Source organism: Benincasa hispida, chromosome 7 (assembly GCF_009727055.1).
Source record: "Benincasa hispida cultivar B227 chromosome 7, ASM972705v1, whole genome shotgun sequence".
Taxonomy (NCBI): Eukaryota; Viridiplantae; Streptophyta; class Magnoliopsida; order Cucurbitales; family Cucurbitaceae; genus Benincasa; species Benincasa hispida.
Window position 1 is genome coordinate 32,678,058 of NC_052355.1, and position 27,043 is coordinate 32,705,100.

Below are 27,043 nucleotides of genomic sequence, written 5' to 3' on the forward strand. Positions count from 1 at the left end.
ACTTTGTTTAGCTGAAATACATTCTTATTCAATGATTTATAAGATGGAGCACAAGAACAAGTTCATCTAAAAATTCTAGGAATTGTAACCTTGCTGACTTTGGTGGCTATGAACTTACTTGACGTGGATAAAATTTCGTAAGCCCAAACCTATAATATGGGAGCTTTTGTTACACATACAATATTAACACACATATTAAAGTGAAATGGAAACAAAAGTACATACCTGAAATGTAAGTGCAAATCCCTATATATAATAATATGAGGCAAGATGAGCATTTTCTGCTTTCTTTTTCTCATGTGCCTTCTGCTTCCCACGTATGATAGTCTTCATGCTATTCAAGGTATATTTGAAAATGACAGAAGACCAGTCATAATGTCTAAATATTTCTGGGTCATAAAAAATCCTAAATATCTTCACATCAATTTGGGTTTTCTTGTCTTTTCCAACTATCACCATTTCGATGAATAATGCCAATGCAACCTTGACGACATCTTCATCATTTGTAGAAGTAAATTTCTCAAATGCTTCTCCATATCCTTGCAATAACTATCTTTATCATTTGGGTCCTTCAGTCCAAGAATGAGTTGTTGCAGTCTCTCATCGCTTGTTTCTCTTTCTACAATTTCCTTGGTCAACCACAACCTAGTTATCAGATTAAAATCGTTTTAGGAGAATGTTACCTTCTTCACGAATATGTTGAATGATATAACGTCTAGGTTCACATCCGTTACCTCCCTCAACAGAAAATAGTGAAAAAGTTGCCTATTAAATACAAGATCTACGGCCAATAGTGGACCAAAAGCCATTGTCCTAAACATTCTCATCTGCTCTTTTGTCAACTTATTCTTAATAACTGATGCAGTTTTATGCACTTGGCAAGAAATTGTAGCAGAAAATATTTCTCAGCAGAGACAGTCATCTTATCAACCTGTAACAAATGTATACATTACACAATAAGTAAAATATCGCGTAATAAAAACTAAACGATCGTGTAACATAAGACAAAACGATCGGATAACAAACAATTAAACGATCGTGTAACAAACAACTAAACGATCGCATTACAAATACCTAAACAATCGTGTAACATACAACTAAACGATCGCATTATAAATACCTAAACGATCGTGTAACAAACAACTAAATGATCGCATAACAAACAACTAAAAAATTGCATTACATATACCTAAACGATCGTATAACAAATAACTAAACAATCACATTACAAATACCTAAATGATTGCATAGTGAGTCCACTAAACGCTCATACATTTTTTTTTCTAAACGATCGTTTACGTTTCTCTAATCGATCGATTAAAGAATACTAAACGCTCGTCTAGGATTATCTAAGCAATCTCTTAAGAACGAATACATGATCATTTAACAAAAGCTGAGAGATTGTTTAACAAATGGTAGGCGCGAACCCTTTGCGAACCCTAAACGACCGACAAGAATCCTAAAAAAATATCAACATACATTCAAGGAGAAGAGTCACATACCTTTCAGAGATCGACAACAGTGGAAAATGTATACAAACGACCAGCAAGAAGATGGCCAAACGCTCGGATGAAGATGGGAGATGATAAGTCAGGTACGAGAGCAAAAATGAGAGAAAACAAGAGTCAAAATCGCACATTGAGAGAAGATGTAAGCGAAAAAGTAAGATGAATAATGCTTTGTAGTATAGTTGGAAGAGTTTTTTAAATTTAGAATAAATTTGGTATTTTATAAGAACAAAACGTCAGTCATAAGTTTTTTGGAAAAGGTCATCCAATAAAAATTTTTTAGAGTGGGTCATTTCGTGAAATTTTCCTTCGTGACACACTAGCCATTGCTCCAAGCATTTCCATGGCTTTGAACACGGTGCTTGTTTCAGGTGAATCCTTTCTTTTCCATTTTTCTACATTCGATTTCTCAAAGCGTATCGTGGTTGCTCTAATTTTGGAAGGCAGAGAATTATGTATTCGGAATCCTGATTGTTCTTTTTTTTTTCCTATGATCAAAGAACTGTAAATTGATTGATTATCGAAAGATTTTCTTTAGAAATTATGATGATATCGCCGACTATTTGAATTTTGAACATCGACTTAATGTTCTGTTCATCGAGAACAAAGTAACATGCATTGCCGTCTTCTAGTTTAGGTTTCTGGATAGTGTAGTTTGCGCCCGAGTAATTGAAAGCTTATAGAATAGATTCAGTCAAATTCGTGAATAGCTTTTTACACAGAATAATGAAATTTTTAGGTTAATTTCTTGTGTGGATTTGAGCTAGATTAATGGGGATTCTACATTAATTTTTCGAAACTCTGGAAATTTGTGTGGTGTACGTACATTGCACGAGAATGTATGATGTAGAATTTTCTTCTACTCTAGATTTTTAAAAGTACAGGCATTCCAATTCTAGACTTTACAATTTCAAGCTGTACGGTGCCTAATTTTTCAGACCTGATTAATAAATTCCTCCTTAAAGCAGTGATGGTTTCCTACATAATGGAAATTTTTACTCCGAGAGTGTTAGTGCAAAGAGAAGGGGATTTCTTGAATGTATAGTGAGCTCTATGAATTTTGTTGATTAATTAGAAGGGCATCTTTGGTGCTTATTTATTAGAGATTCGAGTTTATCTAATAAAAAGATCGGAAATAGTTGCTGAAATTGTTTGAGACAGACATCTTATGTTGCATGTTCATAAAGTCCTACATATTGTACTCAACAGTACAAATTACAGATAGCCATGAACAACATTTTGCGTTGACTTATAGCATACCCCAAGATAGGAATCTAGTAAGAAGAAAGAAGATGTCATTAATATCTTATAAGTCTGTACTTTCTTATTCTCTATCGGTCTCTATCAGCCCCTGCAAAGTTCTGGTATTTCCTGATCATCTGAAACTGTAAGGCTGGAAGATGATAATAAGTAAATCCCAACTTCACTAACTGTCTTCCTTGAACGCAATGGTTGCTGAGATTGAGACTGCTTGCAGTGTGCAATTGCTCCCTGAATTGAGTTCTCAATCTCCGAATTCACACTGCCACATCTCTTTAGGTAATTCCTGCTCGAAATATTTGGACATGAAGAGGAAGAGGGATATTGTGGTGCAGAAGATGGTGATTTGATATTTGGTTGTCTCTTAATGACCATTGAGAATGATCTTCTGTTGCGACTACTGTTTTCCGTATTGCCTTTGTCTTTGTTGGAATTAGCAATCGAGCTCGAAATTGGTCCAAATGGCTTTCTTTTTTCCACTTTAGCGCTCTTTTTTGAATATTCATTCGCTTTTGAAGCTGATCCTTCATCTGCAATCTTTGCAGCTGCTGCACAGGACTCATCTGAGCAACCTGATTTAGTAAACAAAGATTTGATGTAAGCCCTGGAAGCTTTCAGCTTGAGACAAAGGGTAGAATGCTTAAGCTTTTTGGTCCAGGACTTTTTCAAACTTTCACCATTCAAATAGCTCACATCTGCTGAATACTCTAGAAGATACTCATCTGGATTTAGTTCCCTACTAATCCGAAAAGATTCCGAAGGAGAAATGTTGCAGGATTCAAAAGGAGTACTGGTAGGTGTATTGACAGAAGTGGATAATGGAGTGGTGTAAAATTCTTCAAACGTGTCTTTTCTGTAATCATAATCAGAACTAGACTTTTGCAAGAGTTTCTCTATCATTTGCAGGCGTGGGGGATGATGAAGGGGAAGAAGCTTTCCATTGTAGAAGAGCTCATCAGCTGGAGAAGTCGTCGGCTCTCTCCCCCGAGAATTCAAAGACATTTGAAACTCGAACTCTCTGGATTGTCGTGGAGAGCTTTTGGAGCAGCAGTGAAAGTTGGTGTATGAACCAATTTCCATGTCTATATAGTCATCATCAGATGGATCACAAGATGGAATGTCAACAGCCATATCTAGTAACTCCCTCTCTCTCTCTGGAATTTGCTTATTTGAAACTGTGCTTTATCAGGTGGTTCAAGAGTAGGAGCACCTTTACAAATGAGGATGCTGGACTTTATATCAGGTCTATAGAGAATAAAGTATGGGGAATTTATAATTGATACTCTTTTAATAATGCTTCCAAATAGGAAATTAGAACATAATTGGAGCTAACCTGCTTATCACAATTTTATTAATCCTCAGTGAACTATTTCTTTTTTCTTTATCTTTTTCCTTTTTTAACGCATAGTGAACTAGTTTTTTTTTTAATTTTTCTGGGTGTGTGTGGCTGATTTCTCATTGCTTTTCACTATGCTACTACAAAAGAATGCACTAAATTAGTCTGGTCTCTTTCTTTAGTATTATTCTTTATAGTGATGTAGAAAACCATTAAGAATTTAAAATAGTGAAATTTTGCATATTTTTCATTGGAGCTTACTTTGCTTGCAAATCACTGAAATTGGGTAAAATGTTTCTCAACCATTATTAAAGAATCAGTTGACAAGAATTCATCAAACAAAATAATACACAGAAAATTAGAACCAAATAAACAAAAAGGGTTAGCTTAGGCATTAACCTTTATTCCAAAGGAATAGATGTAGAAGGTAACTCAATCAAAACAATATTGTTTTCTGTAGCTTAGAGTAAAAGGGATAAAATCTCAAAGTTCCCTTTCTAAATGCTAATCTAAGATTCTTAGTTCGGGCACCTGAAAATTAATTAAATTAGTAGAGCCATCTTTTTCAACAGCTGTCTGGCTCTCCAGACAAATATCAGTTTTAAGAACCAAACCATGCCCTAAAACCAGGCTTTTTTGCTCTCTTACAGCATGCTAAGTTCCTTCATATTTCCATGTGGTCCTTGAAATAAAATAAATTAATAAACAAAAACATGATTGAAGACAGCTCCTCTTTCAACTAGAACATTACTTAGGCTGCCACAGAAGCACTTTTGTCTGATTTTATTTCTGTCTACTGAATTCCTGGGTGGCTTTACTTTTCAACAATCTTACCAATCCAAATACACTGATTGGTTAGTGTTGAAATCTTTTTTCCTCTTTTTATTTTCTTTCTTTTTGTTTTATATGTTTTACATCAAAAACTCACTTTTAAACTGCTCTTATAAATTTTTCGGGCAATATGAAAAAGTTATTGACCCCATAGAGAATTAACAATGTCCAGACATTTAATAGTGGAGGAGGGAAATTCCGGATTTATTTGCCTTAAATGCTTGATACTTTTACCATTGTCCTCTGCTTTTAATACATTCCTCCACGTTTTTTATTTGTCTTACTCTCTTCAAAGATAACTTATTTTAGAATTTTGGAAGTTCTCAGTTCCAAAATGCTTACAGTTTTGATATAATTAGACTCAGAGGGTGAAACATGGACTCCACAACATGTGAAAATGCTCAAGAAGGGAGAAACAGGAAGCTTCAGAATTTGTCTGTGGGCTCTGCAAATGTAGATCAAAAGCATAGTATTCAACTTGATTGGAATGATTTGCTCATGGATTTTAATAAGATCCGAGTTAACTCAGAGTTAGTTTTGCAAGGATGCTTGTGTATCTTACTCTATTTAGTTTTTTCTAATCTTTTCTTTAAGAAAATAAAATGAAAAATAACTCGGAGTTGTGTAATTTGTGTTTGGTTTGTACAAAGGAATAAGTCAAGGAAACCTGAGTTTTAATTATGTGTTTGATTTTGAAATTTATAATCTGCAGAAGTACAGTTTGTAATTAGCAAATCTACCTATCAAATTACACAACCTGGTCTCGACAAAAACTCAATCTATCATGGTTTTTCAAAGTTTTTTTCTTTGACAACGAAGAAGTTTAAAGTCGAATTTTTTAATGATATTTTGGCACACTCAGGTTTTGAATTCAAAATTTGAACTGTTGATGTCTTGTGAGACTTTTATTATTGTATCACAGTCTTCATAACTATAATCTATAACTAAAGACTATATAGGATAATTTATAAAGTTATCATATTGGATCTAGCAAGTGTCTAATCTCAATCTAAAAAATTTAAAAGTGTGAAAAATACAAAACAAATTTTAGAAGGGTGTTTAAAAAAACCAACCATTAAAAGATGAAAACTCACTGTCCATCACAAAGGAGTTTCTAATTTGCCAACTTGATTTATAAATGGAAATAATTGCTGCAAATTCCACCTTTTTTTAGTGTAAAAAGAAATTGAAAACAAACTAAGCAACAAGAACATCTTGACACAAAGCACCATGGAAATCCTCTATTCAGACTCCATTCCAAAAATTCTCTAGTATATATTAAAGCATTTTCACCATACTTTATAAATTCCACCTTTATGGTTTTACTTAATTTACAAATTGTATCTTTATGTTTCAAAAACAGTTCCAATCATTACCATAGTTTATAAATTAACAAATTAAACCCTCCTGTTGATAAGTTTGAAAGAAACCTATATACATTATGCATATTATTAAATTAAAACCACAAAGTTAACTTTACGATTTCACAAACTACACGCTTTCAGAACTAATGTTAAAATTTTTAAAAACGTGCTTTGCAAAATAAACAAATCACAAAATGTAAATTTGCAAGTACCCCTTGAGTGAGTGTGAGAGGCCAACTCACTGACATCACAAAACAAAAGTAATTCAAATATTTAATCAAAATCAAGATAACAATTCTAGAGAGAGAGAGAAGGAAAGAAGAGGAGAGAGAGGCTACATTTAAGAGCCACAAATAAGATTCATCTCAGAGACCCACCACCCAGAAAATCAGGATGAAAAGCTATCTTCTAATTGGCTAAGGCCTAAGGGCTGACAACTTGAAACTTTTATTATTATTATTATTTATCAAGATAGGGTGCTTATTAGCCATAGAAATTTCTTGTTCCATCCACCAACGGGGTGCTTGGCCCTCAATTTGCCTATCAATTTGCCTAAGAATTTTTCTAGTATTAGAACTATGCATTCCTTTGTTCAACTATAAAATTATCTTCATAAATTTTTGTGAACTCCACGTTAATGTTAAGTGAATCTCATTTTATTTATTTCACTCATTTTATTTATAAAAGTACATTAATGTGACACACGATGATAATAGTATGAAAAATCGTCCATACTTCATAGTATAGGAAATTTTCCCATTTTGCCTTAGGTGAAAAGGACTATTATAGTCCACTTAATGTTGGAGCCTCCCATGACCATTATGATAGTTGAAATTCCAAATTATTATAACTCACACTTAGTTATAGGTACAGATTATTATCACCCACAAGTTAGAATTACCCATTATAATAATCAACTCAACACCCAAACAACTTCAAAACAATGAGTTGCAGCCAAAAAGATAAAACTACAAGTATTTAAGAACTGCCCTTTCAAGAAAGATTTGGGCCAGGCATGTTTCAGCCCACTACTTTCTGTGCCCTATCCTTGAAGGCAGAGGAGGCTCATTAACCATCATGTTGTCCTTTAAAAGATGAGACAAATTCCAACTACCATATCAAGGAAACCTTTCTGAGACATATCAGTATTAACAAAAATCTTCTAACCCCGCACCAACTGATTCGTCAGAAAACATTGGGGTCTCCCACTAAAGGATGGTTTGCTTAAGAAACTAATAACTTACCCCTTTGAATACCAGTTTATCTAAAAGGTTGGACTTACTTTCATATCAAGTCTTCTTGATTCGACTGTTTCCCTTCTTTGGCTTTATATTACAACATAAATGTTCCAGTGTTTATACAAGTGACCAAATTAAAAAACCAGAAAATATACAGAGAACAATTACAAAGGAAAGATTATGATGAAATCATGCAGCTTCGGGGTTGGGGGTATGCCAAAAGCAAACCTATGACCTTTCTTCATAATAAATTAGGCTGGTTCATTCATGAGTACATAATATGACAGCTAGTTCTCTGAGTCACCTGATCTCAGTTCCTTTTCGAGCTCATCGAACTCCCATTCACCAATGTCTTCTGATGAATAGTCGTGACTGACTTTCCCGAATTCTGATTCCAGCTTTGCTAGCTCAGCTGCAGCATCTAGTGTTTGTTCTACCTTGACTGCAGGTAGTTCAGGATGCTTACCAGTTTCGATCTTTGAGTTCTTCTTGTCTTCCATCGAAGGTTGGGGAACATTACTACTCTCCACCTCCTCTCTAGATTCATTTTCGGGTTTTGGAGGTGGAGTTTCGATTTCTAGATTGGGTCTCTCGATAGATTCAAATTTTTCCCGTAGTTCTTCGATATCATCAAACAAATCTTTAACTCTAGAATCATCTTTCCTGATTTGAGGTAAAAAGAAGAGTTACTTTTGGGTCATGAGGAAATGTAACATAGATGAGTCATGAGTGTTAGAATAGAATGCGCATGTCACAGAAACTTGGATCATACCTGGAAACTTGAGCTTGCTGAGCCAAAAACTGCTCTTTCATGTTATCCACCACACTGAAGGTAGTAATAATCTGAAACAAGAAAACAGATCAAGGTTATAATTGTTCAACATCCAAGATGAAGTCAATATTACACTTGGCAGGAAAATTGAAGGCAGCAGATATATGTCCTATAATTGGGACAATCTTTTGCAACGTATTCATTAAAAACTAAAACAATACAAAAACAGGCCAAACACTGCACCGGAAGACAAGCCCCATGCACGAACCCACTCAAAATTTGCAAGTCATGTATAACCATCCCGATTATACATATAAGATATAGCAAAAAAACAAGAAACAACTCAAAACAAGTAGAATCCGAAAGAAAGAGTAGTGAAGTGCAGTGCAGCATTCTAACATCCTAACAATCTTGAACAAATCTTGAATATTTATCCCATTTCTCTTCACATAAATAGCCCATGCACAAGAGTCAAAGGTCTGAAACACTAAAACCTGCCTCTATTATGAAAGGATCAGAAGCTCAATCAACAAACCATACAAGACAAATTACGAACAAATTTCCCAGAAAGTTAGAAGAAACCTGCCCAAATGGGAGGAGAAAAAAAATAAACAAAGATACCCTTATTATCCTTACCACCCGGTAGTAGTAAGCATTATGAAAGGAGGCAGGAGGCATATGATAACAGACCTCTTATTCTCCTTGAACAAATTTTAAATTTACAAAAAGTATCCATCATCATCTTTCCACCTTGACTTTGCACAGCCCATTCCCAATAGAAAAATGGAGACAGGAAAAAAGGAAAAAGAAAAAAGAGGGGAAAAAAATGGGATATGTTCAGAGATACGAATTTCCAGAGACACCACCACAACTACTTTGCATGTGAAGCCATTATTTTTAATTTGAAGGTTCTCGATTTCTGACCTCCCTCACAGTTAGATTTAGGCACATCATCCCATCTACCAAAGAAAGAACTGTTTTCCTTATCCACCCACTCCCAAGGAATCTCTCATTAACTTCTCTAAAACATCAGTCGCTAAGCGCAAATTTTTAACGGAAAAGATTAGCAGATAGGAATCCTACTTGAAAGTCGATGAAGGTCTTTCTCAAAAGAAGAAAACATTTTTCCAGCTGTAGTCTATTTCCAATTTTTATGATAGGTTCCAAAAAATTCCTAGACCTTAGCTTATGTCCCAACCAGAGACCACAGTACTAAGGTAGCACAAGAGAAGCAGGACGACAAGAAAACCAAGGAAACCAGCATGATAAGCAATGTGCACTGTGAACACTCCGGTCTATTGATAGTAAGAGATCTGAAATCGACTGGAAAGTGGCAGGAACCCCAATGGTGTTCTCCAAATTAAAAAATGAGACATTTTGGAAGGAAGAAATTAGATGCACAAGTCAATCTGATTTAAGACTGGGTTACTAGATCGCAACTACTTTCTTTTCCCCTTTTCTTCTGTTTTTGATAGGACAGATCACACCTACATAAATTAATAATGCAGAAAAGATCATTCACAATTGCAACGAAGCACAAGCATCATTTTTTCTCTTCAATTCTTGAAGAAGCATTCCTGCTGAAAAACAGGAATAACCCAGAATATTATATGAGAAACCAAACCAAACATCCCACCTTATGCAAACAAAAAGAGAGAGAGAGAGGAAAGATGAGATCTTGAGTTAAGATGATATAAAGGGACTGTTTGGACGCGAAGTTCAGATATGATGTCTAGAGTTCATATGTTTGTGTTTGGGATGCAAAGTTGAGTTCATATCTCTAGGATATTTGGCTCAGTTTTTTGAATTCTAAATAATCTGATTTTATGATGACTATTTTCCTCTTAAAAAATTACTCATAATTCTACTCATCTTTGTGTTGAATAAAATATGGATTGCAATTTTTTCTTTTAATTTTTAAGTTTTTCTTTTTCTTTCTTTCTTTCTTTCTTTCTTTCTTTTATCGGGTAATGAACAATGATTAACCCACTACATTTCTTGCAGAATATACTTAAATAAAATGGGAAACCAAAGAGAAATCAAAACTTTTGATTTTTAATTTTTCTCCATGAATTTTATCTTCTTTTTCTTATTCTTCTGTGTTGTTGTACTGTATTTTTACTCTATCATAAATTTTTTTATTTGAATCTCCCCCATCATCTTAGCAGCCAATGGAAGTTTCATTTTCAATTCCTCCAAATTTGGAGGATCATTACCGAACAAATCTCCATTTTTCACTATTTCTTGTCAGAAAATGTTCCAAGAAAAAAATCTTCATTTTATCGACTTTTTTTTTTTGTGTTACATACTATTCAACTACATATACATACTTTTTCAAATATTATTAACACCCATTTGATATATGAAGTCAATTAAATAAAAATATATTTTAGCACTAAACGTAAACAAAATACTCTTATTTATATAATCAACCCTACAACATACTTTAACAGTCATCAGTCTTATACTAGTCGAAAGTGGATGTCGAAGTTGATTATCAAAGATGATTTTCGCTAGAGTTTGTAGTTGGAGGTGGTTGTTAGAATATGAAGTTGGCGCATGAAGGTGGTATAAGTTGGTAGCCGGAGTTTTTCGTCAGAGGTGGTTTTCGGAACCCGAAGTTTTTCATCGAAATTGGTCGCATGAAGGTGGTCGTCGAAGTCGGAGATGGTTGTCAGAGCTCGAAATTGGGCGCAAGAGGGTGATATTAGAATTGGTTGTCGGAGTTTTTGTCGTCGAAGGTGGTTGTTGAAGACCGGAGTTGGTCGTCAGAGTTGTTCACTCGAAGGTGGTCATAGAAGGTTATTTTCATTAAATTTTGTAGTTGAGGTAATTGTCGGAGTTGGTCGTCGGAGTTTATTATTAGAGATGGTTGCTGGAGTCCAAAATTGGTCGTCGGAGTTGGTCGGGTTCGCGTGAAGGTGGTCATCAGAGTTGGGCCACCAGAGTTATCACCAGAGGTGGTTGCCGGAGCCCAAAATTGGTCATCGGAGTAGGTCGCCAGAGTTGTTATTGGAGGTGGTTGTCGAAGCCCAGAATTGGTTCTCGAACTGTGACAACGATAGTCGCCAACAATGGGCCGATGGGTGGAGACATTGAAAGCATTGGAAGAAGGGAGAGGTGGGATGAGTTGATAAAATATACCAACTCAACTCCACCAATATTTAAAATTGGTGGACCAAACATTGAGTTTGTATATTATACCAACTCAACTCAACTCATATTGGTGAGCCAAACACTCCCAAAAATTTACATGAGTCTGCCCTCTCCAAAGAATAAAACAATCAGTCAAGCCTAGATTTCTACCATTCATAGAAACTTTAGTTTCTTTATCCTATTAGTGGAGCCTAGATTTCTACCATCTATGAATGATTCGCCCATTACTTTCAAAAGAAGCATCCCTCTGTTTATAATAATTATATTTGTGGCTCGACTTCTCTCATTGCCAATTAGAAATGTTTTTTGCAACTTTCTTTAGGCATGAAGTTTTATCTCCCCACTTTTTGTAACTATATCACATCGACGAAATGTTTCTTAACACCAAAAAAAATAATAATAATAATATAAATAAACAAATCTATTAAAACTGTAAAACAAAATCTATTCACCAACTGCATCCTGCATTGAAATTAAAATAAATTTGGATAAGTAATCAATGGTTTATACCTTTGCTTCATAGCCTAGATATTCCTTTTCAAGATTATTTGTAGGGCTTAGAACTTTTGACTCATCATTTTCCAGTGTGGATTCCTCCGACCTGTCCAGAGTGATCTGATAGATAAGTAGCCATGCTTCAGAGCAAAATAGGATCTTGATGACAAAAGAAAAAAGGTTACCTCTGCCTCAGATTCTTTAAATTCTCCACAAATTTTTCAATACGGCTGATTGACGACTCCAACTCTTTCTATATCAAGTGATCCATGCAAGGTTTCAAACATGGGAGATCAGAGCTTATTCATAAATTATTAAACATATTTCATGTTACATTTAGGATACATATATTCTCAGAGAATATTATAAATACCTTATAAGCAGATAGGAGATCAATAGCCAAGTTCACAAAGTAACCTTCATGGTTTTCCAACGCATCACTTCAGAAAGAAATGAAGCAAGTATTTAAGAATAACAAACCTCGATTGAGAGAAGAAACATTGTGCAAAGCTCATTTGCAGATTCCCTCACTAGAGCACTCCAAAAAAATCCCTTCGAAAAGTTCTAATACTAACCACAAATATTGATTAAAAAAAACAAGCATGGCCTAAAATACATACTTGACCTCCTTTTCTTTATTTTCTCTATATAGGCATTGGATATTCCACGTATCTTCCAGAAAATTAAGCCAAATACTCAAAACATTTGATTCTGCCTTACACGAGGCAATGGATTTTAACAGCTCGTCTTCCTGAAAGAATTCAGAGAGACCATACAATGAATAAAGATGAGAACAGACAAGAAATTAATATAATAGTACATCAAAAGTAAACAAAAAGTGCACCCTTGTCTTCAAATGTGCGACAATCTTGTTGTTGGCCTCCTCAAACTGATCTCTCTCTTCCACCATATTACGAAGGCGTGCATGTGCAGCAGCCAAGGAGATATTAACCTACGCCATTATGCCATATAGTAACAATATATGTTCAGCTATACAGAAGTGTGGAAAGTGGAAAAAAAGAACATAAAATTTAAAATTCTATGAATAAACAAATTTCATAAGCCACTCATGAAACCGTAGAAATAAAAATGTGGATTACGTCTGATAAAGGAAAACCATAGTGAACTCTTTTAATCTACACAAAAATTGGGCTTTTCTAAAATTACAAGTTTATAAAAATCCTCAGGCAACTCGGGTATCTCAGGCACAGGCATGACTTCTATATCAATGATAACACTATAGCATAAAAATGTATAGAAGTACGTAAATGAGCAACACGTATAAAAAAGGCTCAATTCTTCATTATATCATGGTTAACCAAAAGATCATGGATGGAAGACAGAGAAAAACCTTTTTCAATTCAGCTTCAATATCATCTCTCTGTCTTTCAAGTTCTGCAATTTCTATAGCTAGTTCCTGTAATAATTGAAAACATAAACTCAAGATTTCTGCATAAAAGTTGAAAATAATCTGTATGGTTGTAATTAAGTGTCATCGCTAAAGTCTCTACCATATACGTGAAACAGAGTTCAAAATGGATATGAAATATGATCGAACATACACAATAAGATAATGTCGCAAAGTATGTCCTTAATACGATTCAAGATCAAAACACGATCAAGATCCTGACATAATGTATAAGTTGAGAAAAAGACTGGCCTCGTGGAAGATATATTTTCTCTAAAGGTGGCAGAATGACCCTCATTAGCTCAGTGTCGAGTGGGATCTATCTACTTCTCCATTTCCAGAACTTTGTGTTCTGTGCATAACAGTCTTGAGAGACGTATGAGGGACTTCCTCTGCAAAGAGTAAAGGGGCACATCTTGTGAACTGGGATGTGGTAAGGAAGCCGGTAAGCCTTGGGGGTAGAATAAGGGAATCTAAGGATTAGTAACAGAGCCCTATTAGCAAAATAGTTCTTGCAATTCCCCCTCGAGTCTACTACCCTTTGGCAGAGGGTTATAGTGATGAAGTACGGTCGTCATCCTTATGAGCGGATGCTTGGTGGGATCAAAGGCACTTACAGAAATTTATGGAAAGAAATGGAAAACGAGTTCTCTTGTTTTCCTAACCTTGTTCATTGTTTTTGTGGGTCGAAAAGGAAATGTACTTCTAGGAGGATAAATGGGTGGAAACCCTATGATTGTATCATTGTCCTATATGAAAAACTGTTTTGTGGCTGATGTTATTTCTTGTATCATTTTGGGAGCTTTCCCTCTCCTTCGTTCAATTTCCGACGCTCTTTGTCTAATAGGAAAACAACAAAGGTAACGATTCTCCTATCTTTGATTAGGAAATCTCAACTTAGGCAGGGGAGAAGGAATGTTTGTCTTTGGAATCCTAATTCTATCGGGGGCTTTTCTTGCTGTTGATTCTTTCGCTGCTTATCGGACCCTTCTCCCTCTAGGGACACCATATTTTCTACTCCATAGAAGGTGAAAGTTATAAAGAACGGTCAACCAATGATATTGTTGATTTTTCAAAAAAAGAAGGTTATAAAGAAGGTTAAATTCTTTGCTTGGTTAGTTATCCACAAAAGGGTGAACACACTTGATTGGCTTTCAAGGAAGATGCCTTCTTTGGTGGGTCAATTTTGTTGCATTCTTCATCAGAGGGCAGAGGAAAACTTGGATCATATCCTTTGGATTATTTTGGCGTGTTTGGATTCCAACTTGCCAAACACAAAGACGACATGAAGAGGAGATCATCGAGAAGTTCCCTCTCTTTCCACTTGATAGAGGGGAGGATCTCGTGGCATGCAAAAATTCGTGCACTTTATGGGAGAAAGAGGAACAATAAGACCTTTAAAGGAGCCGGTAGGGACCCTTTCAATGTAAGGTCTCTAGTCTCTCATTAGGTTCAAAATTTCTATTTAAGTGTTTGAGATGACATTTTTTGTAATTATTCTTTGGTCATCATTGAAGTTTTCTTTTTTTCATTATTACTCGCTAGGTCTCATTCTTCTAGAGATTTGAGCCTCTATAACTAGTTGGGCTCCCTTTTGCTAGGCTTATTACTTTTTAGGATGTCCTTGTTGTAAATCCCTAAACTCGATTTACTAGTTAATTATGCTTAAGTCCTCTTAATTATGTGTTTAATGTCATTGTAAGTATGTTTATGATAATGGTAATGTTTGTAATAATATGAAATGTAAGAGCATGTATGAGATGTTAAGGGAGAAGAAAATTTCTAAGTGTTAAAAGGATGGCCCTCAAGCATTTTGAAGGTAGAAAATATTCTAAGTATAAAGTGTGGATCTCGGGTGAATTGAAGAGGGGTTCACACTTAGAAGGAAAACGGAAGGTCCATGCGACAAAGTCATGTCAATGTATGCGGCCTAACCCTTCCAAAACGCTATGCGGCCAAGTATTTAGGGAAGAGAAACTATGCCAAAGTATAGCCCATGAAGTATGTGGAAGGTCATGAAGGAAGTTAAGCTAGTTGTCAAGTTTGATGTTTAGTAAGGCTTGTGAGAGAAGTATGCGACCAACTTCACCTGAGGTGGAGAATGGCAGTATAGGCAATATGCAAATAGCTAAGTTGCCTAAACAGTAAACAAGCACTCTAAAGGGGATGTAAGGCAAAATGCTAGGATGGTCGCAAGAGAATTAGCGGCCGTGAAGTTTAGAAGTTGATAGGCAAGACTGCCATGGACAGATGCGATGATGGGTCACTCAGTTGATAAGAAGAGGTGTGTTAAGTAAAGATTGAAGGTGTGCTAAGAACACCTAAGACAAGGCAATGCAATTACAGCTAGGAGTATGCGATAACCAATGATGAGGCCTAAGTGATCGCAAGCTCTATGCGATGAAAATTAAACTAAGCATTAGGCTTAATCACCTGTTAGTAGGTTAAATGGAAACCTTAGAGACGCTAAGTTAAGGATTAGCATGCCAGGTAGTGATTAGTTGAGATTAGCTCACATGCAAGCTCAAGTATAAATATGGTTTGCAAGGAAGAAATCAGTTTTGCCAAATTTTGCTTACACGTAAGAAGAAGTGTGAGTGCCTATGAAGTTCTAAAGGTGCTAAGGGATTGTTGGACAAGCTTGAAGGAACTTGAAGTTTTCTAGCCAATTCCTGAGAATATCCCATTCCCCTGAGAGCAAAGATAGACGATTCTAAGGTCAACTCGTTAAGAAGTTTTTTTAGCACATTCATGGGAAGAAATTTAGTTAATTGATGGCTGGAATTAGAATTATAAGGTTTAAAAGATTGGAATCTGAAATGATACTATGGATCGACGCATAGACACAGAAGTGTGCCCTCATGACCATTGAGCACCCAATAGAGAGGGTAGCCAGTCTTTAACCAAGAGGAATGTAAAATGGCTAAGTATAAGTGATGCGATGAACTCAGTCATGATGCGATAATGATAAGTTAAGTGTTATGTTAAGCTCAAAAGGGAGCTAATGACATTAGTGTGTATTTGGAATACATTTTCAAGTGTTTAATTTAAAAAATAAGTCATTTTGGAAGAAATTGGAATGTTTGGCAACCACTCAAAATAGCTTTTCAAGTATATTTTAATAAGTTTTTATCAAAAGTGTTTAAATAAAAATGAAATTTTTGAAAAACATTTTTTTCTTGAGTCAATCCAAACAGTCCCTTAACCAAGGGACCTCTTCTTATTACAAGGCAGACGCAAGTGGGAGAGGCTTACAGACCCCTTGGATAAGTAGCTTAAGACAATGATTGACGAGTTTTTACAATGTTTTCCAATGCTACTTTTTATGAATGAAATTCAACGCATAGGCAGTTCACATGAAGTTTTATATCATGATTTTCTCAACGCATGCCTTAAAATGATTGTTGATCGCATGATCTACGTTTTTTAATGATGAAGTTATTTATAAGTTCAGCATGTGTTTTCTGTAAGCCTATGCCCACGTTTTATAAGCATGCTTGATGTTACAAGGCATTATACGATGATATACAATTTATGAAGTATGATCAACTCAAATGGGTATTCTGTTTTATGTTCATTAAATGTTTTCAATGTTTGCGCCTTATATGAACCCTACTCCAATGTTGGTACCAGAGGTATGGTAAGGTACCCAAATTTCAGTTATGTTAGGGATCTTTAACACCGAACGTATGGTAAGGGGGTCAGAACCCAATCCAGCTCTGCATGCATGCATGACTTATGTTATTGAAGTTGATGGGATCGAGCAAAAAGGTTCTCTCTCAACTCAGGCTGGTAGATGATTGAGCAAAAGGGCTTTCACTCCAGTCTAGACTAGCATAGTAGGGATTGAGCAAAAAGGCTCTCCCCCATGTTCAGACAATGGAATAGTGGCATTTTACAGTATGATACTGATAAGCCTTATTGCAGGGTTTTTATTCGATTTGATTTTATGTTTTCTAGTTATAATTTCTAAACCCTGATTATGATCATGTAAATGTTTATGAAAGCATGATTATGTTATTTATGAAAGAAAGTATGAACTAAATAGTCATTCACCGAGTATCCTAAGCTCATGTTTTTAAAAGTTTTCCTCCCCAAGTAGTGGTCGACATCCCGAAGCCGAGTAGATCTGCCCGTCAGTCACTATTTAGGATTCTTCAAGAAATTGAAGCTTAGGTGGCTCACCATGTCTGTTTAACTCTGAGTTTGTTTGTACATGTCATGGGGTTCAGGGTAGGATTTTGAGTTAAGGGTTGTAAATATAAACACTTAATATCGTTAATGTAAATAAATGTGAATTTCTCTGCATGGTAGCACACTGAGTTAAAAAGTTGGTGTAGAAGTTATGCATATATTGAGTATAAGATATGAACTGTATATTAGGTTAACAGGTGCTCAGAAAACAAGATTACAGCAGTATGTTGGGCAGTAATTGTCATAAGAGGATTGACAACTGTTGTCTTCACATCTCTTCTCGGATTAAGAGGGTAATCTGAGAAAGGGTGTAAAACTTGCATTCTTTCATTTTCTTCTCAATAAAAGTTGGTTCTCATTAAAAACAGTTTAACTATTCCTAATAAAAATATCTTTTTTGTTCCTAGGTTTTGGGTCTAGTTTCTATTTGGTCCATAAGTTGCAAAATGTTACACTTTTAGTCCTTAAGTTTTAAATTTGGTTTTAATTCAGTCCCTAGACTTCAAAATGTTACAATTTTATCATTAAGCTTCGAGTTCTGTTTTAATTTGGTTCCTAAGTTTCAAGACTTATACTTTTAACCTTGATTTTTCACTAAATACTTACTTTCAATCATTGGAATAATGCCTATTAATTACTTTAAATAATTACGAAGTGAAATTTTAAATTTAAATTTCAATAGCGATGAAAAATAGTGAAACTTAATTAATTATAATTCTTTTAAATTAATTAATAGACAGTAACACTAAAGACATAAAGTGCATATTTAGTGAAAAATCGAGGTTAAAAGGGTAAATCTCGAAACCTAGGGACCAAATCATAACAAAACTCAAATCTCAAGGATAAAATCATAAGATTTTGAAACCTAGAACGAAATTGAAACCAAACTTAAAACTTACTAAAAATATAACTTTTTGAAACTTAGGGACCATATAGAAACTAGACCTAGGGATCAAAAAGGTATTTTTCCCCTTTTTAATTTGTTAATTTGGTTGGTGAAGATATCTCTTATTTGTCTTCTACTTTTTCTTTTATTTTCATATTGTTTTCATATTGTTTTTTTCCGTAGTGGAGGTGTACTGCCGAGTGCTTATCTGGGACCGGGAGAATTAGGAGAAACGAAATCTGAGGATCTTTGAAGATAAGTCTTTTATATGGCAAAATGTACAAATTACTTTCCTTGTGGTGCCTAAGAGACAAGATATCCCATTGCCATTATAGCCAAGCTCAAATCCTATATGAAATGCAGTGTTTCATTATTTCTTTCAGGAGGGGGGCTCCTCACCCCTTTTGCCTTAGGTTGTGTGGTAGATTTTTGTTTATACATTTCTGTTTCTTATCCCACGAATAAATAAATAAAACATATAAAATAATTATAAAACTACCCCATGAGATATAATTTTCTAAAATAAAACTATTTTTATTTAAATAAACCAAAAGCTATTTTTAAACGGTACTCCAAAGAACACCCAACCTTCTCTTTTTCACCAGATTCACTTGCTTTGGTGATACGAACATTTAGGGCTTCCTCTTTTTGCGATCTGCAAATGAAAACAGAAGAAAGCGTCAAAAATATATACATGAAATGTCAAAAGTAAAAACAGGCATCCCTCGTGGTGCACCGCTTTTTAAAAAGACAAAAAGTCAACCTGAAAGGATTAATTGGATTAGAAAGATCTACTTCCATTCCAACAGGAAATTAGTAAATGGAAGAAAAAAGAGAAAATTACAAAAAAAACACTTGATATAGAGAACCTCCAGAGAGGTATTAAGCCTAAATCTATCTCCTAACTCCTACCTCCTACCTCCTTGGCTTTTGACTACTCCTCAGAATGAGAAATACCAAATACATATATTTGTTTCTAATTTCCAGATATCAAGGGAAGAAAAAAGCACCATCACATCAGTTCATACGATTTATAGTATAGGTTAGCAATGAAAAACCCCTCCAGACGCTTAGATAAGAAAAGCCTTTTGATTGTGAAGGATCACAGACAAGCTGGAATTACAAACGAATTTCCTATAACTCTAAACTAAGGAATTAAGGCCCAAAAGCTTAAAAAAACCAGTCATCAACGAGAAGAGATTCAAATGGAAAAGAGTTTGATAAGCTATAAACAATTTCTCGTGTTGAAGTCCCAAACAGATAATACAGTGAATATCAACATATATCAGCAAAGAAAAAGCAGCTACACGTATGAATTCTTATTCATTGCCATTTAGGATACTGGGATCTTTACCTATGGTCTGTAATGCGCTTTTCAGCTTTCACAGAGGAGTTTGAAAGAGACTCTGACAAAACTTTCAGTTTATCAATCTGTATATAAGTAGACAAGTTTACAGCTGTATACCACTTATTGCAGCCCATAGGCTAAATTTAACACGATGGGTAAAAATAAAAAATTTGACTGACAGGTCAAGGCATCTCCAGATCAATACCTTCTGAGCATGGATTTCAGGAGAATCTCCATTGTTTAATAATTTCTTCTTCAGCAGAAGTCCTTCCACTCTAGAACAAATTCGTATGTGTGAGAGTGCTGCTTTCAATGCCTGCCATATGGATGGGACAGTGACCAAAGACCTTTTTCCACTCCGTCAAATTCATAAATGAACTTTACTTGACAGTTCATACGACATATCAAAAGGTGATTACTTAGTAGTACACACTATATGGTACATGTGAAGATATCACTTTTCAGAGAAACAAACGTTCACCCAGTAAATTGCACTCTTCAGTCTGATAATAGCTAAGTTGGAATGAGAAATAAAGTATAATGTACAGCCTTCAGACAATGAATATACATACACTGATACCGTAATAAAAATTTTAAGATTTGTCGGAAGAACAATTCATAAACAATACGAAACAGATGCTCACTGCTCTGAAAATCATCAAGAATGAATTCAAGCCATATTTATCAGCCGCACTAAACGTATGTTTATTTATGTAGGACATTTTTTTCTTATAAAAATTGTGGTGTTGTGTCAGTTTTTAAGAGTTTTTAAAAACATTTTTAGACAACTTACGTGCACCTCAACTAATTTCAGAGGACAAACCGCCTAATCCTATAACATTTGGGTATAAATGGAACCCGTAGGATATTAAATCCTAGGTAGGTGGCCAAATCATGATGGTTGAGTGCTTTTAAACAATTAAAAGCACTTTTTAAAATCTGCAATAATAAAACAATTTGAGAGATTCTAAAAAAATAAATAAATCCTTAAAGTAGACAAAGCTTTGTTTGCTTCACACACACACACACACACACACAAAAAAAAAAAAAAAAAAAAAAAAAAGAAGAAGAAGAAGAAGTCTAGTGCTTAGATTACAAAATAAAGGGTTCACTCAAAAACATTTTTTTCCCAAGACGCACCTCAAACTCATCCATAGTCTAATGCATTAACAGATACATTTTTGTTTTTGTTAACCTTCTTTACCTTTTTTTTTTTTCTTTGAATCGATGAAAAGTTCCATAGTTTCCATTAAAAAAATAATGACCACAAATAACTTCCATTAACAGGCTCACCTCGATTGTTTCTATTGTGGTTTCTTCTGATGTCTTGCCATAATCTGCATTTGATGACATTGGGGAAGCTGACATTCCTTCAAGTTTTGTCTTCAAATTGTACAATTCAGTATCTACCCTGTGGCCAGAATCCCAGACAAATAATAGAGAAAAGACCATTATATTAGCTTATTGTGACCATTTAACATCTAATTTCATTTTCCCCTATGAAGTGCGTCTTAGCAGGTGAAGTTGTGCTTCTGGGTGTAGTTCAAATAAAGAGACAACATACCAATCCCAAAACTCATCTTTTTAGCACGCAGCCTAGACCTGGGGTATCCTCTTTATTACTTAGGAAATACATACAGAAATTGAGAATTATTTTTTCATTAAGAGACTGAAAATCATTGAGCAGGTATCTAGCAGCAGCAGTATGAAATCAAAAAAATAAAAGGGAAAAAAATATAAAAAATATAGCACATCATCTTTGAAGGTGAAAATCAATCCCCTACGACCAATGCTTGAATAGGAAAGGCATCTGGTATCAAACTGTTCTTTATTTTCTTCAATATGCTCACTATCTATGGGTATGACAGGATTAATATTGTGGTCAGATGAAAATTGAAATGACTACATGGCACCTTTTTTTCTTTGAATAGAAAGCATTACATGACTGAATTTGTAGAGGCATGAGAAGATTTTTGATACCACTAGCAAGCTAAGGAGATCACAAAGGGACTCCCCCATAGACTAAATCAACAAAAGAAACCTTTCTTAAATGAAACAAGAAGGTTAAAATAAAACCTCGATCCCTAAAGCTACTAAACCCACTAAATAACATAATTGCTATATAGCAGATGTAATAAATAATATAACTTCACACTCATACAAAAGCTATAGAAGTAGCGACCAAGTGGTAAAGAACAAAATAACTCATTTCTTACCCACCTCCCAAGATCAGCGCTGATCTTCAACCCTGAAATTGCGCTTTGAGCAAATTGGAGCAATTCCTCCCGCTTCACCTGTATTTAAGATTTCCCACAAAACTTTGAACAAATAAAAGAAATGGAATGAGGAAATGTGATAGGCCTAGCAGCCCTGTCTAACTAATTCATAAATCCACACAGCAGAAATCATATGAAGACCATTAGAGTTGAATTTGTAACATACCGATGATTAATACTAATATGAATAATAATTAAACTTAAAAAAGAAGAACAGTTCCTTTTCTTTTCCTTTTATCTTTTTATCGAACTTTCATTGAGAAAAAATGAAAGAACACAAGGACGTACATAAAGAGAATCCTACACCCCCAAAAAAAAAAAAAAAAAGAACCAAACAACATACTACAAAAGGGGTTCCAATCCAACAACAAAATAAGACCCAACAAGTAGTACAGAAAGACTTGGTCACTGAAGCCCAAGGAAGCCCAAAGAGAAATATATAATCTAACAAGGGACCAAATATCGCTACAATACCTCTCCATGCCAGAAAACAGTCTATTATTTATCTCACACCAAAAGCCCAAAAAAGGGGACAAACACCAGCCAAAGACACTTCAATTTTTTCCTAACTTGTCATGTAAGTCTTCTATTTCATTAGGATATAACTATTACCATCTGTTATGCTTAACATATCTTAAGCTTCAGACTATAACATCTCTTTATCAAAATATGAACAGAGAATGAAAAAGCTCTAAAGTAATTAGCTATTTCTGAAAGGCTCTAGATACTTGGTTCCAAAAGGGAACGTAGCAGCCTACAAAACTCACAGTTACAACTTGCACATGTTTAAACTTGGATGATGAAATCCTCCGAGAAATAAGAAGAAAGCATTTTCATACATAAAGAAATTGTAGAATGAGAGGGCCCTTGTGGATTTCAAAAACTTTAAGGCAAAAAATATGAGTTATTCTTAAAACTTTACCAATACTTCATCATCATAGCTGGAAAAAGATTTTGCCAGATCTTGTATGCTGCTAACTATTGCATTGTGAACTTCCTTCCCCCCAATTAGACATAATCTGCAGGAAGTCTTATTAGAAATGTCTTCAAGAAAAAGCTGATCTCAAAGAAATATCAGTGTAAATTCATATTCCCATCAGAAACCAAATAAGTGAATTACTTTAAAGAAGGAAAAAAAAAAGCATGCACACAACAACAAATACAAGATCAGATAAGAGAGCTTTATCTCGGAATAGAGGCACGGAACGCTAAAGCAGATGACTCATTGACTGGAAACCAATCTCAAATTCAAGGTAACAGATTGAGGTCAAGAAAAGTAAGGATAATGATGGTCAGGGTCCAAGTATAGAACTCCAAATATCTCCACCTCGTACGAAATATTAAGATAAAATAAAATAATCCCCTTAACTTCATGAATGAGAACACAAATTTTTTTCTTTATGAAATGAATATGAACACAATGAAAAATTGAAGCTTGGATTTTTAATAGTTAGTACTTCAAGACAGCGATAATGAACTATACTATTAGCTCAAGTGAGGGACAGACCCAAACATGTCCAGGAGAAGGGACACTTCTTCCTCATTTGGCGCTTCAAGAATCTGTGGCATGGAAAATAGTTAATTTGTTGGTGTCTCCTTCATGACCAATTAAAAAGACAAGTTGGTGAATGGTAAAATAGCAACTAAACAATTCAAAATATGATGTTGCACTTGCATATATTTCCACCATATTCAATAAATCTAATTCATAAGTCACGTCAAAGAAGGTGGAACTAAAACTTGTTTCCATCATCATTTCATAGTACAACCTTTTATATCTCCACCTCACACAAATACCATGTGCTGCCTCTCCATTTTGAATAAAATCTAGTTAACATGCATAGTTCAATAACTGAAAGGAAAAAATATCACAAACTTGAAGCTTTTGCATAAATTTCCATATTCCCCTAAACAAAAATTACATCAATCAGCACTGAGATAGCACAGTTATACATTGAATTCTACATTTCTTTTAATATAAAAATATGGTTACACATTGAATTCAAAATTGACCTTTGAAATAAAAGAAAAATTCTTAGGTGGCTTATTCGATATCGACCAATGTTGTCGATAAGACAAGTCCAAACGGCATGTATAATCTTGAATTCCAAAGAAAAATTAAAAACTATAATTGTAACCACCCGCCATGCAATGGTCTTCCTTCTCTCAAATTTTATATTTGCACTCTTAAGAAACTACAGTGTTTTAAATGCAAGAGTTCATTTTTATTTCTTAACAGGTTATTTATCTTATTTAATGAACTATGTATCTCTTCATCAACAAATTTAGTAATAAAAAGCACACATCTTTTTGTATGAGCGTTCCATGATTCCATCCTAGTCAAAAGCTAAAATGGGTCATTCAATTTGGGCCCAATAAGTTCCTGATCCAGCATCAAAACCTATGCAGAAACATCCTACTAATGAACAAATACATCATATTGTCCTTTTTGGTGCATTCAAAAGACCAGAGTAATTAGGTCACCGTAAACATGCACAACTGCAGCTTTCCCAGGAACTAGTAACAGATTTAGAGAAAGGACGTCATGAAATTAACATACCATAGATAATGTAATTCCCTCCAGAGCTTGACTTTGAAGAAAAACCTCACAAAAGTTCATTGGCTCCCCTCCAACATCAGGATCGTAATACAAAATCTGTTCATAATGGTAAAGGTCAGAACGTAATAAACACAGAAGTAAAGAAGTTCTGCAGACTAACTACTCTCGCCTACATGACCATAGTTCAACTGACATAAAGTATGTACCCTTGACCGAGAGGTTAGAGGTTTGAGTCCCTCACTCTGCAGAACCAAAAAAAAGACTAAAATCTAAAAACCTCTCATAAATAAAGGTCAAAAGAGTTTAATTTACATCTCTAATTGCTGCACAGTGAAAGAATGCATATTTATAGGCTTAGATATCCTTCTGGATCTCCGTAATATTGTAAAATCAATGTGCAAAGCAACTTTTAGCAATTTTTAAAATCCATGAGGTTAGAATGTGGAATTCATGAAAATGCACCAAGGTTTTTGAAAATGCATCAACTATGAACGATAACTGCCCATTAGATATGGGTAAGCACGAGTATTTATAAAAATACTTGAAGGGAGAGGTGATTTAAAAAAAATAATAATAATAATTAAAATGTGCTCACAATAGCAGGCTTTCTTGGGGTCTCCTTCGCATCTTCAAAAGCAAGATGTTGCTCCAGGGTCTTTGCTTTCTCCTCCAAGGGTGCATCAGATAATTTTTTGACCTCTTTAAGCACAACCAACCATCTTTTCAACAACTGAGCTCTTTCAGGGCCCCTACAAGACACAGCAGCTTCTTCCAATCTTTGTATAGTCTGCCTGATGCTTCTGAAATTCCGTGCCCCCTACACGATAAAAGCCAAAAAAACGAACTCAATTGTAGAATAGCCAATATCCCTGGTAGGAAACCGTAAGTGGTTAAGCAGAACCAGCAAAACCAACCAAAAACGCTCGGAAAGAAATCCAGGACCCTGAGGTAAAAGATAAAACTAAATGGTTGGAAAAAAAATAATAATAAGTACTAGATTGAACGATGGATACACTGAATCTTTAACAAAGTTCTAGGAAGACAATTTTAGGTGACAGCTCCCAGAAACGTCAAATAGGTTTGCACTTTGTTTCCATGGAAACCCCGAAATCGATATTCAGTACTTTGTTTTCCATTTCTCCGATTCAATTTTCAAATATTATAAGGTACTACCCCGAAATTCCCCCCATCCTCGTGTTCCCACAAAAGATTCTGAAGTCGATTTCTGAATGCTTCAGCGTGACATTTCAGCAAATACTTGATTTTTACATAAAGAACGAAACGTGGAGGGATATCAACGAAGAAAAATACACAAAATTAAACGAATAATAAACAAACCATCCAACATTTCCAAATCCCACCACATGCGCAAAAATGACACCAGATGAAGAAAATGAATGTGAGAAGATATCAACGCGAAGAAAAATACACAAATTTACGAGATTATAACGAACCATTCAACATTTCCAAATTCAACCGCAGCTCAAAACGACACCAAACCAACAAAATTAATAAGGAAAAAAATGAAATTGAAACAGAGGAAGTACAATGCGATCTTGGAGAATTTTGGCACCCTCCGCAACGGCTTGACCGGCGTGGTGAACGACGGTGTCGGCATAATTCTTGACGACCCGAGTGAGGTTATTGTTGTTCCCAACCTCCACTGCTTTGCTCACTGCCAATCTTAGCCACGACATTCCGAATTCCCTCTTTATCTGTAACGAGATTTTGGGTAGTAATAAGCAATTGAATGATAAGGAATGAGAAATTTGGCTATGGAGGAAGATGATTTTCCCGCATGGAAGACAGCTTTGAGGGGTTTATGTGTTCTGCAGAAAATGGCGCAAAGTGTTCCTCCGCAACAGGGAAGCATCAATGTCAATTGGGAAAAGTCAGCGGAGGAATCGAAACGCTGTCGTTTTGAGATTTCTAAATCAGATAACGGGTGGATCGAACCCGGGCCCATACGATACTCCCGCGGCCCACTCACAGATGGTACTCTCCCAGGCAGGCTCAACTTCAACGGCCACGTGTCACCTATTTTATTTAGAGATGTCTACGAGCCGGAGATGTCATTCCCCATCCCATCCCCATTTCATTCTCTATTCCGTGAAAGTCCTGATAATTTGCGAGGATCGGTTCTCGAAATTTTGTAAATTATAATTAAATAATTAACTTTATCACTAAATTGTTTACTATGGTTAATTTTACCTAATAATTTGAATTTAAAGATAAATTACTCAAATTTTGGCCTAAAAAACTAATTAACTTTTAAGTATAAATAATTAAATACAAATCAAATTATTCACATATATAATTTAAATTTAAACGTATTCATTATCTTTTTCAATAAATAATGAAATTTAAAATTTAAATGTAATATTTATAAAATAATAATAACGTAATATTAG

The 27,043-nt window shown here is 34.9% G+C and overlaps 2 protein-coding genes and 1 long non-coding RNA gene across 3 annotated transcripts; 1 reads left to right on the forward strand and 2 right to left on the reverse strand.

Moving 5' to 3' along the window:
- The first annotated feature begins 1,742 nt into the window (after positions 1-1,742).
- On the forward strand, positions 1,743-5,670 carry LOC120082153. The gene is made up of 2 exons (XR_005483076.1): positions 1,743-1,879; positions 5,295-5,670. It is a non-coding gene; the product is annotated as an uncharacterized LOC120082153 (long non-coding RNA).
- Positions 1,986-5,299, reverse strand: LOC120082152 (probable membrane-associated kinase regulator 4). The gene has a single exon (XM_039037399.1). The coding sequence runs from the start codon at positions 3,897-3,899 to the stop codon at positions 2,853-2,855; it is 1,047 nt and encodes a 348-aa protein (XP_038893327.1). The 5' UTR covers positions 3,900-5,299; the 3' UTR covers positions 1,986-2,852.
- Positions 5,671-7,576: 1,906 nt separating the features above from the next.
- On the reverse strand, positions 7,577-26,507 carry LOC120081482. The gene is made up of 18 exons (XM_039036406.1): positions 26,180-26,507; positions 25,228-25,449; positions 24,633-24,728; positions 23,580-23,632; positions 22,995-23,091; positions 22,017-22,090; positions 21,090-21,207; positions 20,002-20,112; positions 19,803-19,879; positions 19,037-19,103; positions 13,312-13,377; positions 12,805-12,912; positions 12,581-12,711; positions 12,334-12,400; positions 12,146-12,213; positions 11,976-12,066; positions 8,310-8,380; positions 7,577-8,200 (listed from the first exon to the last, which is right to left on the reverse strand). Exons 1-18 carry the CDS (start codon positions 26,327-26,329, stop codon positions 7,825-7,827), a joined length of 2,043 nt encoding a protein of 680 aa, XP_038892334.1. The 5' UTR covers positions 26,330-26,507; the 3' UTR covers positions 7,577-7,824.
- Between the last annotated feature and the right edge of the window lie 536 nt (positions 26,508-27,043).

Excerpts from the sequence above, each read along its gene's own strand:
- LOC120081482 (XM_039036406.1), bottom strand. The coding sequence starts at position 26,329 with ATGTCGTGGCTAAGATTGGCAGTGAGCAAAGCAGTGGAGGTTGGGAAC. Across the intron at positions 23,092-23,579 it reads CTTCTCCTGGACATGTTTGG|ATTATGTCTAATTGGGGGGA; the intron begins GTCTGTCCCTCA and ends GACTTCCTGCAG. Across the intron at positions 20,113-21,089 it reads CCACAATAGAAACAATCGAG|GCATTGAAAGCAGCACTCTC; the intron begins GTGAGCCTGTTA and ends TCCATATGGCAG.
- LOC120082152 (XM_039037399.1), bottom strand. The coding sequence starts at position 3,899 with ATGGCTGTTGACATTCCATCTTGTGATCCATCTGATGATGACTATATA.